Consider the following 17016-nt stretch of genomic DNA (forward strand, 5'->3'; position numbering starts at 1 on the left):
CCCAGTCGCTGCTCCGCCTCCTGTGCCGGTCCGGGGAGGGCTGCAGACTGCCACAGGCCTCCTCCGATACATGTGGAGTCACCAGCCGCTTCTTTTCACCTGACGGTGAGGAGTTTCGCCAGGGGGACGTAGCACGTGGGAGGATCACGCTATTCCCTCCCCAGTTCCCCCTCCTCCCGAACGGGCTACCCTATTGACCAGAGGAGGCGCTAGTACAGCGACCAGGACACATACCCACATCTGGCTTCCCGTCCGCAGACACGGCCAATTGTGTTTATAGGGATGTTCGACCACACCGGAGTAACTGGGGAACCCATAGTGCATCCATATTTCTGCCTGTAGTGCTGCCCTTTATATGTGAAGTACGTGGACTGAAGACACAGCTTCAGGGGTAGACACACTAAGTCAGTGTTAAGGTTGGTCATATTGCTGTAAAAAAAAAACAGAAAAATCCCAATGCCCCAGTGCAGTGACGGGGACACTGCGCTGTCGGAGATGCCGTCCTTCGGATGAGACGTTAAAACAGGTCCCGACTCACTGTGGTCGTTAAAGATCCCACGGCACCTATCGCAAAGAGAAGGGGGTCCCCAGGTGTCCTGGCAAAACTCCCAACCTGGCTCTCTCCATCTGGCCACCTCATCATCCCCCAGTGTAATTCACTCAGTGATTCCTCCCTCTCCACCTCAAGCTGGTGTGTGGTGAGCGTTCTGACTCAAAATGGCTGCCCTCCGTCACCCAGGTGCTTGCTATACATTGGTAGTGGTTGAGGTGACTTTCCGTCCTTCTCTGTGAAGTGCTTTGGGTGTGTAGATAAAGTGTTATATAAATGTAGTCCATTATTATTATTGCTAAGAGTGGGGTCGTCCTGTAATTTCATACGGACTTGGGGCAGCATGGTGGTTAGCACTGTTGCCTCACAACAAAAAGGTCCCGGGTTCAAACCCCAGGCCATCCCTAGTCAGAATGTGTGTCCGAGCCAGCTGTCACCTGCTTCCCTAAGCACCTGGGAGATGGAGAACTTCATCAACACCCCCATGGTGGTGCTCAACCGGCCTTGCCACACACAAAGCATGGAGAGGGTTGTTAAAATGCTGAGGCTTCTGCTAAGTACTTCTCACAGGAAAAGAGGGATGGAGGGATCAGGGCTCAGGAGACCAGCAGGAGGCTGATGTCCGAGAATGACTCAAAGCAGGATTTGCGCAACCTGACAAAGTTCAAGAAGTCAGGAGGTTGACCTTTCTAATTATACGTGCAGTTCACCTGTTAATATGTAAATGTGACTTGGCTTTGTCATTATAGATGATTTCCCTTATATCGTTGAATATCTTATAAAGGGGTTCAAAAGGGTAAAATTGGCAATTTAGAAATACAAAATGGTGTAGGTTAAAGTTATCCCATCCAAAAAAATAAACTCATATTTGAATTCCCCGTTAAAAAAAACACATTATTTAGACACCCCACGTGTTGGCACCTGAGTATGACCCCCCCCCCCCTGCCATCCTTTCTGTGTGGAGTTTGCATGTTCTCCCCGTGTCTGCGGGGGGGGGGGTTTCCCCCTGGGTGTTCTGGTTTCCTCCCACCATCAGAAAAAGACATGCATGTTAGGGTTAGTGCTCCTGAGCAAGGCAGTCGAAGGAAGAACTGGAGTTGGTCCCCAGGCCCCGCGGCTTCCCCCTGCTCCTGTGGTGGGATGGGTTAAATGCAGAGAACAGTTTTGTTGTAGGAATACGATGACAAAATAAAGTGGCTTTTCTTTCTTTCTTCTACCTCTGCTGCTTCCGCAGCGGAGGTAGGAACGCACACGAAGAGGGATATGTAACAACATCATGAAAGATCATGTTTGTCTCCACCTCCATGATGATGTACCTCACCTTATCCACAAAATCAATAGTGTGCAGAACTGCTGCCTACCAGTGGGTTAAGAATAGACACCAGAAGCGTAGCGATGTTATAGGTCACTGAGTTAATCATACCGACAATAGGCCGCGATGGCACATCCTGTTTATGTGTTTTAGGTAAACCATACAGACTAGGTGTAGCTTCCCCCGGGTATACTCTGTGGTACAGCATTGTACCATTGTCTAGCATTGTCCTGTTCTAACAGTTTCAGACAGTCTCTCGCCTTCGTCTTGTAACCACTACCTGGATGGATCGGGGGGCGGCTAAGAGTACATCCGTCGCCATCCTACAAGTCAAGTTTATTTGAGTACCCCGAATCACAAGATAGCCCCAAAGGGCTTTACAATTAGTACAATACACAACAGTATATGACCTATCCTTGGATCCTAAACCTGAATGAGGGAAAAACTCCACAAGAATAACCTTGTCAGAAAAAAAAAAGAAAAGGGGAGAAACCTCAGGAAGAGCAACAGAGGAGGGATCCCTCTTCCAGGATGGACAGACATACAATAGGCGTCAAATGCATAAAATGCACAAAAATAACGAAAGTGTAACATCAGCGATTACGCGGGGCAAGGTAACGTAGAATATATACGTTAATGCATAAAATTTAGCAGATTTAAATTTGCCGGGTAGCGAAGTTGTAAAGCGAGTGCAAGGGACATTTAGTTAAACTGTGTCCATCCACGACAACGACAGGAACCCCACAGATGCAGCCAAGAGCCAACGGGCCCCCACGCCACAAAACCAGCTCTGCTCAGCGGGGCGCCGCCATGTGTGTGTGAAATCCAAAAGATAGGGATTGAGCAAAAATAACACCAAGATTTTTGGCTGTAGAACTTTGGGAGCTGTCAAGAGATACCGTTTATTTTTTCATGAAGGTGACTTTGTCTTGCAGGGCTAATAACCAGCATCTCAGTTACTGCAGACAAGCAACCCTCTAGATTTCTGATATGATCATGATTGTCTGATGTGACGGGTATATACAGCTGAGTATCATCAGCACAGCAGTGGGAATTTATTCCATAGCTCCGTATAATGTGGCCAAGAGGAGAGTTGTAAAGGACCAAGAACTGAGGCCTGGGGTACACCATATTTCTCTCCAGAGAAATCAAGCGTAAGATTACCGTGGACACGCTGTGTTCTGTCAGACAATTCAGGACTTAAGCCAAGACAGAGCCAGACCTGCAACACCTAGGTCATTGTCAAGGCAGTCCAAAAGTAGGCCACGATCAGCGGTGTCAGAAGCTGTGCTAAGATTAAGCTACAGTAGGACTGACGTGGAATTGGATGCCATAGCAAGCGAACAGTCGTTCACCACTTTCGTGAGTGCGGTTTCAGTGGAATGACAGGCTCTAACACAGATCGAAATGGTTCAAAGAGGTCGTTGTTGGAAAGACGGGCCAAAAGTTAATCAGCTACAGCTCTTTCCAAAAACTTGGAAATGAAAGGTAGTTTGGAGATTGGTCTATAGTTATTGAGAGTGTTCTGATCAAGACTTGGTTTCTTTGAAGGAGGTTTAACTATGGCAGTTTTAGAACCAGAAGCAACACTGCCAGAGGTAAGAGATGGATTTATGATATTTAGTATCGGGGGACCCAGGAACGGCCAACGTTATTTTAAAAGTTTAGCAGGGAGTAGGTCAAGAAGGCAAGTTGTAGGCTTGGCTGCCAAAGGCAGCTTGGGCAATATCACCAGTTTGGCAGTCTCAAAACGTGAACGTACAGCAACAGTCCGAGAGTTCTTATTGGCAAGTGGAATCACATAGTCTGTAAGTAGATTACATTTTTCCCCCTAATATCACCAATTTCACTGGCCAAAAAAACCCAAAATCTTACAACGCCATGATTGCAGCTATGCCCCAATCGTCTGTGTTCATATGGGCACGACATTTGCATGAATCAGATTGCTTGTTTCGGTGGTTATGCAACTGTGCTGTTTCTAAGGTTGGGATACCTGCAGTCAGCTGAGACCGATGAGTGATGAAACGTTTCTCCTACTAAACTTTGTGTCCAGATGATCTGATCCAGCTTTCTGGGATTTCTTTATCTGGAGTGTTGAGCATGAATCAAGACAACATCTGGAATATTCTCTCCCACATAGGCTAACAGGCTGTGGGTACACTGAGCCACTATATACATGTGTACTGAATAGTGAACAGTTGTTGGCAAAATGGTGTGCTAAAGACAGACAGGGTCTATTGCGGCAGATAGGATATTGTACAAACTTCAAGGAGGGAGGAAGATGGACAGAGGCAGATAAGGTTGTCTTATTAAGAAGGATTAGATTGGGAATTAGCTATATAGGATCCAGTGGCAGATGTAATCCCCTGATCAGCATGCTTTCCCTGGCTCGGTCTCAGCTTCAGGTGGGCCCAATTTGACTCCGTCGCTGAAACAGGACTGATTTGCAGCTGAGCTCATATCTGTGGTGCTTTGTTCTTACCATTACTTGCACATTGATTTAAGTTCATTTGCTTGTTGTCATTTGCTGGTAGATTTGATGAGTGGGTCACATAAACAGCTCACAGGAATTTTGCACTTTTACGCTCAGGTATTATAAAGCATAGGCTCTTTTTATATATATATATATAAATTTATTTCTGATTTTTCCCTGTTTTCTCCCAATTTAGTGGCCAATCGATCCCTATTTTAGTTCAAACACCCACCCTCCTCATACTGCATGCGTTCGCCAACTGCATCTCTCCGGCCGGCGGTCTCGAAGGAGACCGCCTCCCCACTTCCATGACAAGGCGACTCCAGGCCGAACCGCTGCGTTTTCCGACACACACAGAGATGCATTCACGTGAAGAACACAAGCCGACTCCGCCCCCCTCCCGAAGACGGCGTCGCCAATTATTGCTACTTCATCGAGTCCGGCCATACTCAGATCTGACAAGACTGGGGTGCGAACCCCCATCCCCAGTGGGCAACCGCATCGACACAAAGCCGATGCTTAGACCGCGGACAAGCATAGGCTCTTTTGGCAACAGGTTTCATACAGCGTGGTGTGAGAATGACTCTCTTCTCAAGGCCACAGCATCTCTCGAAGCCAAGTGTCCTTCCCCAGTCACAGCCGCTACATGCAGTGTGGCAGATGTCTGCCGGTGACATGGCAAGATGAGATCGTTCAAGTTAGTTAGACAGATGGTAATGGTTAAGTTATTCAGACAACCTTAGGGTTACACCGTAGTCCCGTGTTACGTTATTATGAAGTTGAACCATTGTGCCTTCCCAGAGCCGTGACACCTCTAAGGTCTTGCTGCTTTTGTGATCACTAACTTGCTTGTTTGCCCTTCCAGAGCTTTTTTGATGGCTGGGATGTCACAAAAAAGAAGGACAAGGCCAAAGAAAGGCACGACAGCTTACTCAGCCGTAAGTTTTCCCTAATTAATTTTTCGAGCGTTTGGTGTATTTAATGGCAAAATCAACATCTCTTGACATCTTACAAAGAAAACTTGACTGCTTGTCAAAAGAAGTCCCAATTTTTTGTTTCAACATTCTGTGATTTGTAAGCTTATTTTCAGTTACATCACCTGTTTTTTTTTTGTATATGCAACAAAACATTTTAAATGAAATACACACTAATCAGCCAAAACATTATGACCATGTGCTTAATACGCTCGTGTGCCGCCAAAACAGCACAGACCCGCTGAGGCAAGGAACCTACAAGACCCCTGAAGGTGTCCTGTGGTATCTGGCACCAACACATCAGCAGCAGAACCTTCAAGTCCTGTACGCTGCGAGGTGGAGCCGCCGTGGATCGCACTTGTCAATCCAGCACATCCCACAGACACTCAATCAGATTGAGATCTGGAGAATTTGGAGGCCAGGGCAACACCTTTAACACTTCATCACGTTCCTCAAGCCATTCCTGAACAATGTGTGCAGTGTGGCTTAGCTCATTATCCTGCTGAGAGGCCGCTGTCATCCGGGAATGCCGTTACCATGACAGGGTGGCACGTTGGTCGAATTAACGTCCGCATGAACGGCGTGACCCAGGGTTTCCCAGAAGAACATTGCCCAGTGCATCACTCTCCCTCAACCGGTTTGTCATCTTCCCACAGTGCATCCTGGTGCCATCACTTCCCCAGGTAAAAAAGCTCACACGTACCTACATGGCCATCCACGTGATCTACAAGAAAAGGTCCAGTTCCGACACTCGCCTGCCCATTTCGATGGGGGACGGGGCAGCATGGGCACTCTGACTGGTCCGCAGCTACGCAACCCCATATGCAGAAGGGTACGATGCACTGTGTTGTGGCACATTCCCGCCCGGAACCATCATTAAAATGTTCTGTGGCTTGTGCCACATCAGACCTTCTGTCAGTTGGGACCACGCAGGATAGATAGCCTTCGTTAGCCTCGTGCATCGATGAGCCTTGGGCGCCCAACACCCTGTCACCGGTTTGTGGTTTGTCCCTCCTCAGACCACTGTCGGTAGGTACTCACCACTGCTGACGGGAGCACCCCATAAGCCTTGCCGTTTCACAGATACTCTCATCCAGTCGTCTGGCCATAACACTTTAGCCCTTGTCAAAGTGGCCCAGGTGTTAACTCCTGCACATTTCCCCTGCATCCAGCATGTTGCCTATGAGAACTGGCTGTTCACTTACTATTTACTCTACCCAGACCTCGACGTGTGCCATTATTTGGAGACGATCAGCATCATTCTGTTTGCCTCTGGGTGGTCATAATGTTTTGGCTCATCAGTGTGTACCCAGATGACACATACAGTTGTTATTCTTCACCATGAACTGGCTGTTCTGGTTCCAGAGTTAACATTTAATTGCAGTATCAAAACCTAAAGCCTTTTTCCTCATTCCAGATGACCGTCATCGAGTCAAGCTGCACTCGCTGTTGGCAGACCCCAACTCGGACTATGTGAACGCCAACTACATAGATGTAAGTCACCCGCTGTCTCTTTTGCCTCCTCTCGCTCATAACCCCTCGCCACCTTCTTTGTTGATGGCTGCTTGATTCGACGGTTGTGCGTTTAAGAGTTGGTCCCACTCGTCCCACATTAGTGTTGTGTTTCGCTCGGTGCTTGAGCAGGGGGTCATATCGACACACTTTGCAAGGACTTGTCAGGTCTCTGTCGCTCAGACCGGGTCATCATTTAGCGATCACGCTGCTCAGCGTCGTGCCGAGGCTGGGCGGGCCTGTGCACACCGGCGTTTTGAGGTGATGTTCCATGTCAGCGACTCCAAAGGCCCCACAATAGCCGTGACGCTCGGATCGTCACGCCTCATGACTCACCCGAGCACTTTTCTAAGGCAATCCTACCGAGTCATCAAACCCCCAGGACGACACGGCTGATCCTTTCATCTGCTTTCCAGTTATTTTGATCTCGCCGACACTTCAGCTCAAGCGGGGTTGTCACAGGAGGCCTCTTCAGTCTCGGCAGTGGTTCGGGCTCCTGCCAGACCCCGTCTTGAACCGTTTTTTTTGTGCGAGATGGACGTACGGTTTCTATTTTTTTTTTTGTACTTAAAATACAGGAAAGGCAGAAACAGTATGGGTCATATGACGGTGTGAAACGTCGTCTTAACTACCTCGCCTCCATTTCTGTCACACGCCATTTAAGTACTCAACACGGTAAAGTGGTTTTAAATTGAATTGTACACCGTCTGTACCCCTTGGTGTCAGTACTGTCTGCTGGACAAATGAAGTGGAATATGAAGAGAAATGGGGATTCATGGGTAGTACTTACCTGACTCAGTGCACGTGGGCAGGCCGGGTTAAAGGAACGTATTTTGTGTCACAGCTCGGCGTATTGTTCTTCTGCTCCTTCCTCCTCAGTGCCCTACACCGGTCCCATTAGGTTGCGCGCTCCAAGGACCTCGATGTATGACGCATGCTGCGCGTGGCGCCCGTCCGTATGTCATCGCAGGACCCCCCCAACCGGCCACATTACGGCAAAACGGTCCCGAGTGGTCAGTGAAAGAGGCGTAGGTCGGACTAGATGGGCCGTTGCCATTTTCAAAAGGTTAAAAGTAAAAGCGGCTGCATGCGTCACCTTCTCATTTTCTGACCACGTCGGGGTGACCCGCTCGCTGAGGCGAAGAGAAGCGTGCTCAGCAGTTCGTCTGAGCAGAACGCGGTTTCCGTCACACTGTACAGATCGCTGTCCTTTATTTCGGGGGGGGGGGTACTGAGTTTAGCCCACGTTTACCGATGACATTTCCATTTCATGTCCCACCAGACAAACAGTCAAAGGGCTAAGCAGAAGAAAGCACGCGTGAGTAAAATTTGCCGTCTCATAACCGACACACAAAAATAAGCTTCCTTGAAGAACTCAGATCGTTGTCGTAGTGAAATGTCAAGCGTTAGAACCCCCCAATTAATACAGCCTGTGACGCGTTAAAGGGAAAATTCACCGGTTTTTCAGCCTCGCCGCTGCCTCTCTGTGATGGGGACGGCACGGGAGAGGCACGTGCAGTTGACCCTGATCCTGTCCCACATCTCTGGAGCGGCGGGGAACCCGGGTATATTTCTGGCTGCCGAGTGACGTGTCACGACATTTTTCCAGCCGTGATGACGACGGCTGGAAAAAATACAGCCTAGCACGGTTTCCAAATGCTCCAACCCAGTGGTTCTCAACCGGGGGTCCGCGGACCCCTAGTGGTCCGTGGTGTAATTGCAAGGGGTCCGTGAAAATAAAATGTCTTTTAAAAAAAAGATCCTATGACATTTATAGAAATAGGATTATTTTACTCAAACGTGACTGAGACCTTTATCTACCTAAACTATAAAGGGTAACAGGACTTTTTTCTCTAATTACATCTGTTTCACAAGTGTAATCTGTTGTATTTAAATAAGAGATCTCGCTCCCGTTTGCATTGTTAAAAGTTAGTGCATAAAAATTCTGTTTAGTTACATATATCTGAAAGTTACTGAATACATATTCTGTTTTGTTACATCTATCTGAAAGTTACTGCATAAGAATTCTGTTTTGTTAACTATATCTAAGTTGCAACTGAAAGCTCTTGTTTTTGCCCCAAAGAGTGAATAAATGCTATAATGCAATTTAAAATGCAGTTTCTACTGTTTCTATCAAATTGCAACCTCCCTCCCCCAAGATCAGGTGGAGGGGTCCTCAGGGTAGATCAAAAATACGCAGGGGGGTCCAGGACCCCAAAAAAGGTTGAGAACCACTGGGAGTCTAACCCACCCTAAACACACGGCTCACAGAACACGTCCTCGCCCTCCCGGCTGAGTTGTGTTAACGACGTCCCACAACACTAGCGCAGAGAACTTTATGACGACGCTACAGAGGGTTACGCGCAATGCATTGTGGTATGTGCAGGCGACGTGAGAAGACCGAGCAGGAGAACACCGATTTCTCCATCAGCATAGTACGCAGAGAGGATTTTCTTGCTTCAGTTGACTACACTGCTCACCAGTACTGAGTGTATTACACAAAGAAAATCGGTGAAATGTCCCTTTAACTGGGTCATAACTCCGTAGCCCCTTTTTAAAGCTAGACAATAGGAAGTTGTCCCCGTGATTTCGTGTTATTCTTTAGTGTCCCTGTCCTATAAAGAAGACGGTAGCCGACACTGTGGCTTTGCAGAAGTTATTAGATTTTACAAAATTTGTAAAATGTGTTGTTCTTTTTCAAGTCTGGACGTCTCATCGGCCTCTGGTGTGCCGTCCTCGTTAGATTAATAATTAATAAGGTATTCTGATTCTGATTATGGTTCGGTGCCGTGCCGGGACCTGATTCCGCTCCGCCTGATTAAAACCGTCGGTAGACTTTCCAGAGTCGGAATGCAAAGTTCATCTCCACTTGGATGTGTGATTAATTATTGCCTTTTAATTGTTCCTGTTGCTAATGGCATTTGAGCTGTGCAATGTGAAAAATATGTCTGAAAAATTATGTAATTGGATGTTTTTTTTTTCCAGTTTGGGGGTTGGTGCTGAAAATTATGCTAACCTTTATTTTCTTGGAGATTAGAGATTTTAACTTGAGCGTTTCAGCGTGAATGTGACGGCGGTAAGTTCGTAGCCCCGCAGGTTCGGAACGCGGCGGCTCGGTTCGGGGTGAAATGGGTTCGGTTTGGGGGTTTTGCTCTGCGTTGGGTTTTGCTGAAAACGTTGTCAGTGACCCAAGGTGGTGGACATGTTGTGCACGTGGTCATGGAGAAAGTAAACCGGATCCTACCGGATCCCCACCAGATTTAACCTGGTGAAAGCGGTTTGAAGAGATGCGCGTCCAGGTGCAGCATGACGGTCTCACATGTCGACTCTGTCTGAATGAGACTTACACAAAACCACTTAGCCCACATGAGGACATTTAAGAGGAGCCGCATTCAGTTTTGGGGGTTTTATTTAGAAACAGATTGCACAGTTTGGGGCGTCCGGGTGGCGTGGCGGTCTATTCCGCTGCCTACCAACACGGGACTCGCTGGTTCGAATCCCCGTGTTACCTCCGGCTTGGTCGGGCGTCCCTACAGTCACAATCGGCCGTGTCTGCGGGTGGGAAGCCGGATGTGGGTGTGCGTCCTGGTCGCTGCACTAGCGCCTCCTCTGGTCGGTCGGGGCACCTGTTAGGGGGGGGGGGGCTGTGGCTGGTGAAACTCCTCACTGTCAGGTGAAAAGAAGCAGCCAGTGACTCCACACGTATGGGAGGAGGCACGTGGTAGTCTGCAGCCCTCCCCGGGGCAGCAGAGGGGGGTGGAGCAGCGACCGGGACGGCTCGGAAGAGTGGGGTAATTGGACGGGAACAATTGGGGAGAAAGGGGGGAAACCTCCCCCCCCCAAAAAAGTATGCAATAACCTGTTGAAACAAGTGGTTCTGACCATCCTTCTCTCCACAGGAGTGTTGCGGTGCAGGCTGACTCTCTCTAACGTTGCTCTTTTCCTACTTCCTGTTCTTTACTCACACTAACCAGCTCTTGTTTCCTGCCCCTCCTTCCCCTTCTTTCTCTTTGCCCCCCCTTTTCCTCCCTCTTTCTCTGGCATCTCTTAGATTCGGATAAACAGGGAAGTAAGTACTCTGCTTCTCTCCTCTCTCCCATCTCTTCTACCTTTCACCCTGTACCACCCTCCTCCTCCTCCTCCTCCTCCTCCTGTGTTCTTGCAGCCCTGACATGGCACATCCCATACAGCACACATCGCTCTCCCCCACCCCACCCCCACCCCCCTCTTTGAGGCCCAGAATGTTTCCGCCCGAAGCTATCGCTGCTCCCTCGAGTTTAATTTACCCAAACTGACTGCAGCAGTCTGGCGCTGCTCCCTCATCAGTAGTCAGATGCTAACCTGGAGTCTCACACCGAAAATCAGACAGGCCCACGTAAAGCCTGATAGGATGTCATGGAGCACGGCAGACTCGGTCAGGTCAGATGCACACGAGGCAGGCTGGGTAAATGCCAGAGTGCGCACACACACAACACACACACACACACAGCTTGGGTTAGATGCTGAGGAGTTAGACTTGGCCCGCGTCGAAGAAGCGGAAGGAAATATTTGACATTATGGTTTTCAGGTTTGTGAACGTGTCCCCGGGTTTGAAACGATTTGATTTTGACCAAATCACCGAATGGCAAGTTGGGGGGGGGGGGAAGCAGGACCATCTGATTTGATCTGGCTAACAACTAAGAGTCCCGGTGTTGGTGCTTCTCAAGCAGACACGCCAGATAAATAAGTGATTGGTACACATTACTGCTTTTAGCTCTGGGCCTCGGTACCTGATGTGTTTGGATGAAGCAGGCTTTCCATGGAGCAAGACAGCCGTATCAGAAAGATCAGGGTGGTGTGGGGACTCTCGGCGAGGAGGGGCTGCAGGCTTGCAGGAGGGGTGCAGCCTCGCCTGACGCTTTGAGGCTGGGCTGACGTTAAATATCGCAGTTAACAAAGTAAAGCACAAGTTTGTCTCAGTTAACAGATTTTCATGCTGTCGGACGTTTTCATTTGCCATGTTTCACTCTAACACAACTGGAACAGTAATCATGACAACAGAAGAAACTGGAGGGAACATGCGTCTGGCGGAGATAAGAGTTACACTATAGGCTAGCTTTGCCAGAACAAAGGTGCCTGTCCCTTACAAAACAAAGTTCAAATAATGATAGATTCGGTTTTATTTATTACAATTATTGTTGTTACATATTTTATTACAATTATATTTTTATTATTATTATTATTATTATTATTATATTTGGTGGCACGGTGGCACAGTGGTTAGTGCGGTCACCTCACAGAGAGAAGGTCCTGGGTTTGAGCCCCGGGGTAGTCCAACCTTGGGGGTCGTCCCAGGTCGTCCTCTGTGTGGAGTTTGCATGTTCTCCCCGTGTCTGTGTGGGTTTCCTCCGGGGGCTCCGGTTTCCTCCCACAGTCCAAAGACATGTAGTCAGGTGAATCAGCCGTACTGAATTGTCCCTAGGTATGAATGTGTTTTAGGGTTAGGTTAATGTTAGGGTTAGGGTTAGGTTAATGTCAGGATAAGGGTTAGGTTTAGGTTTAGGTTAATGTTAGGGTAAGGGTTATGGTTAGGTTAATGTTAGGGTAAGGGTTATGGTTAGGTTAATGTTAGGGTAAGGGTTAGGGTAAGGGTTAGGTTAATGTTAGGGTTAGGGTTAGGGTTAGGGTTAGGTTAATGTTAGGGTAAGGGTTAGGGTAAGGGTTAGGTTAATGTTAGGGTAAGGGTAAGGGTTAGGGTTAGGTTAATGTTAGGGTAAGGGTTAGGGTTAGGTTTAGGTTAATGTTAGGGTAAGGGTTAGGGTTCGGTTTAGGTTAATGTTAGGGTAAGGGTTAGGGTTAGGTTTAGGTTAATGTTAGGGTTAGGGTTAGGTTTAGGTTAATGTTAGGGTAAGGGTTAGGGTTAGGTTTAGGTTAATGTTAGAGTTAGGGTTAGGGTTAGGTATGTAGTTTGCGTGGGTAATGTTAGTGTTAAGGGCTAGGACATGAATGTAGTCAATGAGGGGTCCGCACAAGGATAGTGAAACACGACTGCGTGTGTGTGTGTGTGTGTGTGTGTGTGTGTGTGTGTGTGTGTGTGTGTGTGTGTGTGTGTGTGTGTGTATGTGCGGACCCTGTGTGACAGTCTGGCGGCCTGTCCAAGGTGTACCCCCACCTGCTGCCCAATGACTGTTGGGATAGGCTCTAGCATCCCCGCGACCCTGAGAGCAGGATAATCAGTTTGGATAATGGATATTATTGTATTTGTTATTATTATTATTATTAATATTGTATATTTTATTACAATTATATTATTATTATTATTATTATTGTTGCTGTTGTATTTATTATTATTATACAATTTCCTTTAACTTTGTATCATTATTATATATTTTATTACAATTATTATTGTTATTATTGTTGTTGTTATTATTATTATTAATACAACAAAATATGTCTTCCATGTTCAAGTGCAGTTGAATTTAAAATGTCGTGAATTCACAACGTGCATTACGTATTCATCACAGAACCCCGTATGTACGCCGCTGGCTCAGCATAGTCGAATATCTGATATTCTCCATGAGGGGATGAGGGCTGGGTACAAATAACGCATCCTGCTGTGAGGAAGATGAAGGTTACGCACTCTTAACTGTCAAGGGTGTAGGTTTTATTTGGAAAGTGGTGGGGGCATAAATTTGGCAGGGGCAGAACATTTGGGAATTTGTCTTTACATTTCCTGCAATTCTACACTAAATACTATGACTATAGAGTCCTACACTATATACGATGACTATATAGTACTATTCTATATACGATGACTATAGAGTCCTACACTATATACGATGACTATATAGTACTACGCTATATACGATGACTATATAGTACTACACTATATACGATGACTATAGAGTACTACACTACATACGATGACTATAGAGTCCTACACTGTATACGATGACTATAGAGTACTACGCTATATACGATGACTATCGAGTACTACGCTATATACGATGACTATAGAGTACTACACTACATACGATGACTATAGAGTCCTACACTGTATACGATGACTATAGAGTACTACGCTATATACGATGACTATAGAGTCCTACACTGTATACGATGACTATAGAGTCCTACACTATATACGATGACTATAGAGTCCTACACTATATACGATGACTATAGAGTCCTACACTGTACACGATGACTATATAGTACTACGCTATATACGATGACTATAGAGTACTACGCTATATACGATGACTATAGAGTACTACGCTATATACGATGACTATATAGTACTACGCTATATACGATGACTATAGAGTACTTACTTGACACAATCGAATGTGATAAATCATCAGTACAATCAGAGCGTTTTAACTTTTAAACAGTTAAATTCATATTATAACTGGATTTGATGCAGACATGCACATGACTGAGCTTTGATCCAGTTTGTGTCGTAACCACGTTATTATTTTCTTCTGGCACAACATGTAGTTTGTTACCTTGATCTGTTAATGTGGGAGCGTGTGTATGTTCCCTCAACCCTGTTACACTGAGCTTACCTGAACTAAAGATAACCCACCTTAACCTGACTTAACATCAACCTCTACTTACCCCCAACCTTAACCCAACCTTAACCCAACGCTTACCTCAACCCAACCCTAACCCAACACTTACATTAACCCAACCTTAACCCAACGCTTACCTTAACCCAACCCTAACCCAACACTTACATTAACCCAACCCTAACCCAACACTTAACCTTAACCCAGCACTTAACCTTAACCCAACCTTAACACACCACTTACCTTAACCCAACTTTAACCCAACACTTAACATTAACCCAACCTTAACCCAACGCTTACCTTAACCCAACCCTAACCCAATGCTTACCTTAACCCAACCCTAACCCAACGCTTACCTTAACCCAACCCTAACCCAACACTTACCTTAACCCAACGCTTACCTTAACCCAACCTTAACACAACGCTTACCTTAACCCAACACTTACATTAACCCAACCTTAACCCAACACTTACATTAACCCAACCTTAACCCAACACTTACCTTAACCCAACCTTAACCCAACACTTACATTAACCCAACCTTAACCCAACGCTTACCTTAACCCAACACTTACATTAACCCAACCTTAACCCAACACTTACCTTAACCCAACCTTAACCCAACACTTACCTTTACCCAACCTTAACCCAACACTTACATTAACCCAACCTTAACCCAACACTTACCTTAACCCAACCTTAACCCAACACTTACATTAACCCAACCTTAACCCAACACTTACATTAACCCAACCTTAACCCAACGCTTACCTTAACCCAACCTTGACCTATTCACTAGCTAACCCATAGGGCTGAGGGAACATAGGGCTGACCCTGTTAATGTTAGCTAAGTATACTAGCAACTATTTTGGTTTGTATTTTGGTTTGTCTAACTTTAGCGAGACGATTACCAATTCCTGGTTGGTAGTGAGTTAGCCAGCCCAGGACAGCTGCTGAACAATCAACATGTTTAATTTGATACCGGCACCGTAGCGTTATGATCACAGAAGGCAAAGCGCCTGCGACACGACAGCCTGGGTTGTGTTGTGCTCTTTACCCAAAGTGCACTGCGCCTTTCTGATTCATCTAAAATGCCCTCCACCAATCACATCGCTGTATGTAAAGGAGGTGTGAGCGAAGCGAACAAACACCAATAAGAACTTTATTTCTCATCCAGTGGGAACATGAGGGCGTTACTTTGTAGAGCCGATGGAAATGATACAGGAAGTCCCCGGGTTACGGACGAGTTTTCGAGTCTGTTCGTAAGTCGAATTTGTACGTAAGTCAGAACAGTTACGTCCAGTCCAGACGCTTCACCTTTTGGACATCTTGCCAAACTAGCTGTGAGTCGCATCCTATGACGTTGCGTTGGGCGCAGAAGAGACGAGCGCCAGCATGCTGCTTTCACGTGCACACCGGATGCCTTTATTGTGGATGAGAGCAGGACGGTAAAATCAGACGACGCCGGCAAACTCTGCTGACAGCAGCAGACGGCACTGCCGTCCAAAGTTAAAACTAGCTGTTTTTATTTCCACGCCAAGTAGAACACAAAGTTAATTATGTGTATGCGTGTGTGTTTTTAATATAATCATATAAAACACACACAACACAATTTTGTACGACAGGCTGCAGCGTCCCCGCGACCCTGAGAGCTGGATAAGCGGTTTGGATAATGGATGGATGGATGGATAATTTTTTATTTGTTTTTGCAAACGGTACATCATCGCCATGGCAACCCATCATCCTTCTGCTGCCTTTTGCTGTCCTGCCTGCTCCGTCCTGCAGTTTCGTCGTTTCCCCCGCGCTGCATTTGGCAACTGCCAGTTAGGTCTCCCGGGGGGAAGAAAATCGAACCCTGATTTCGCCATCGATCACCATGGCAGCGACCGCAGGCTTCAGGGCTCCGGAGCCTCGGGGTCGGCCCTGGATGAGAGCAGAAGAAAAGACCACAAAGACGCGCGTTTACGTTTCCTCTCGACTGGGAGCTTCTCACAATGGCCCGGATGAAAAGAAACGAGTTGCCCTCGTTTGCCGGCAGGGCGTAACGATATGGAAACACGGCGGAGGGGGGGGGGGACCCCTCCTGATTTGACCTTCTTCTGAGGCTCCTGCTCCGGCATCAGCGTACTACTGAGGTGCTGCACCGCAGCAGTGCCAGCACCTCCAAAACCCTTAGAAGAGGTGAGAGAAGAGCAGAGCAGCATGGGTTAAAACTGACGGCTGGGAAGGCCGTTGATGCACGAAGGGCAGCCGTGGGGGCTGCAGGAGGGGGGCGGAGGGGGGGAGGGAGGGCACAGCTAAGTGACAAAAGAGGATCATCAAGCGCCAGAAATCCTGCGCAAAAAAAGCAAACCCATCAACATATTGTAACGTGCATGGATAAGAAGACACGCTGGCCGCTGGCCCGCGGGTCTGACCCTTTAGCCGAGCGGTTAGCGATGTCTCCTGCGGTGCGGGCGATACGGGTTCGCGTCCCGGCCGCGGCAGTTCCTGTGGTTGCGTTGCCCCCCGAATTCGCTACATTGGTGTCAGAAGTGGGATGGAGCGACCGTAAGGCCATCGGAAGCGCATGCGCCCTGAGGCGTGAAGGAGCTGATATGCTTAAGCGCGGGGACGCGCTTCCCTAAGGAGGGAGGTAGTATCAC

General features: G+C 47.3%; 1 protein-coding gene across 1 annotated transcript in view; it reads left to right on the forward strand.

Moving 5' to 3' along the window:
* Positions 1-17016, forward strand: part of LOC130128316 (receptor-type tyrosine-protein phosphatase U-like) — a 149944-nt gene that overhangs the window by 94186 nt on the left and 38742 nt on the right. Inside the window, 3 exon segments of the mRNA XM_056297953.1 lie at positions 5201-5273; positions 6727-6803; positions 10873-10890. Of these exon segments, the coding sequence (XP_056153928.1) occupies positions 5201-5273; positions 6727-6803; positions 10873-10890 (168 nt within the window).

Source organism: Lampris incognitus, chromosome 18 (genome assembly GCF_029633865.1).
Source record: "Lampris incognitus isolate fLamInc1 chromosome 18, fLamInc1.hap2, whole genome shotgun sequence".
NCBI classification, from domain to species: Eukaryota; Metazoa; Chordata; class Actinopteri; order Lampriformes; family Lampridae; genus Lampris; species Lampris incognitus.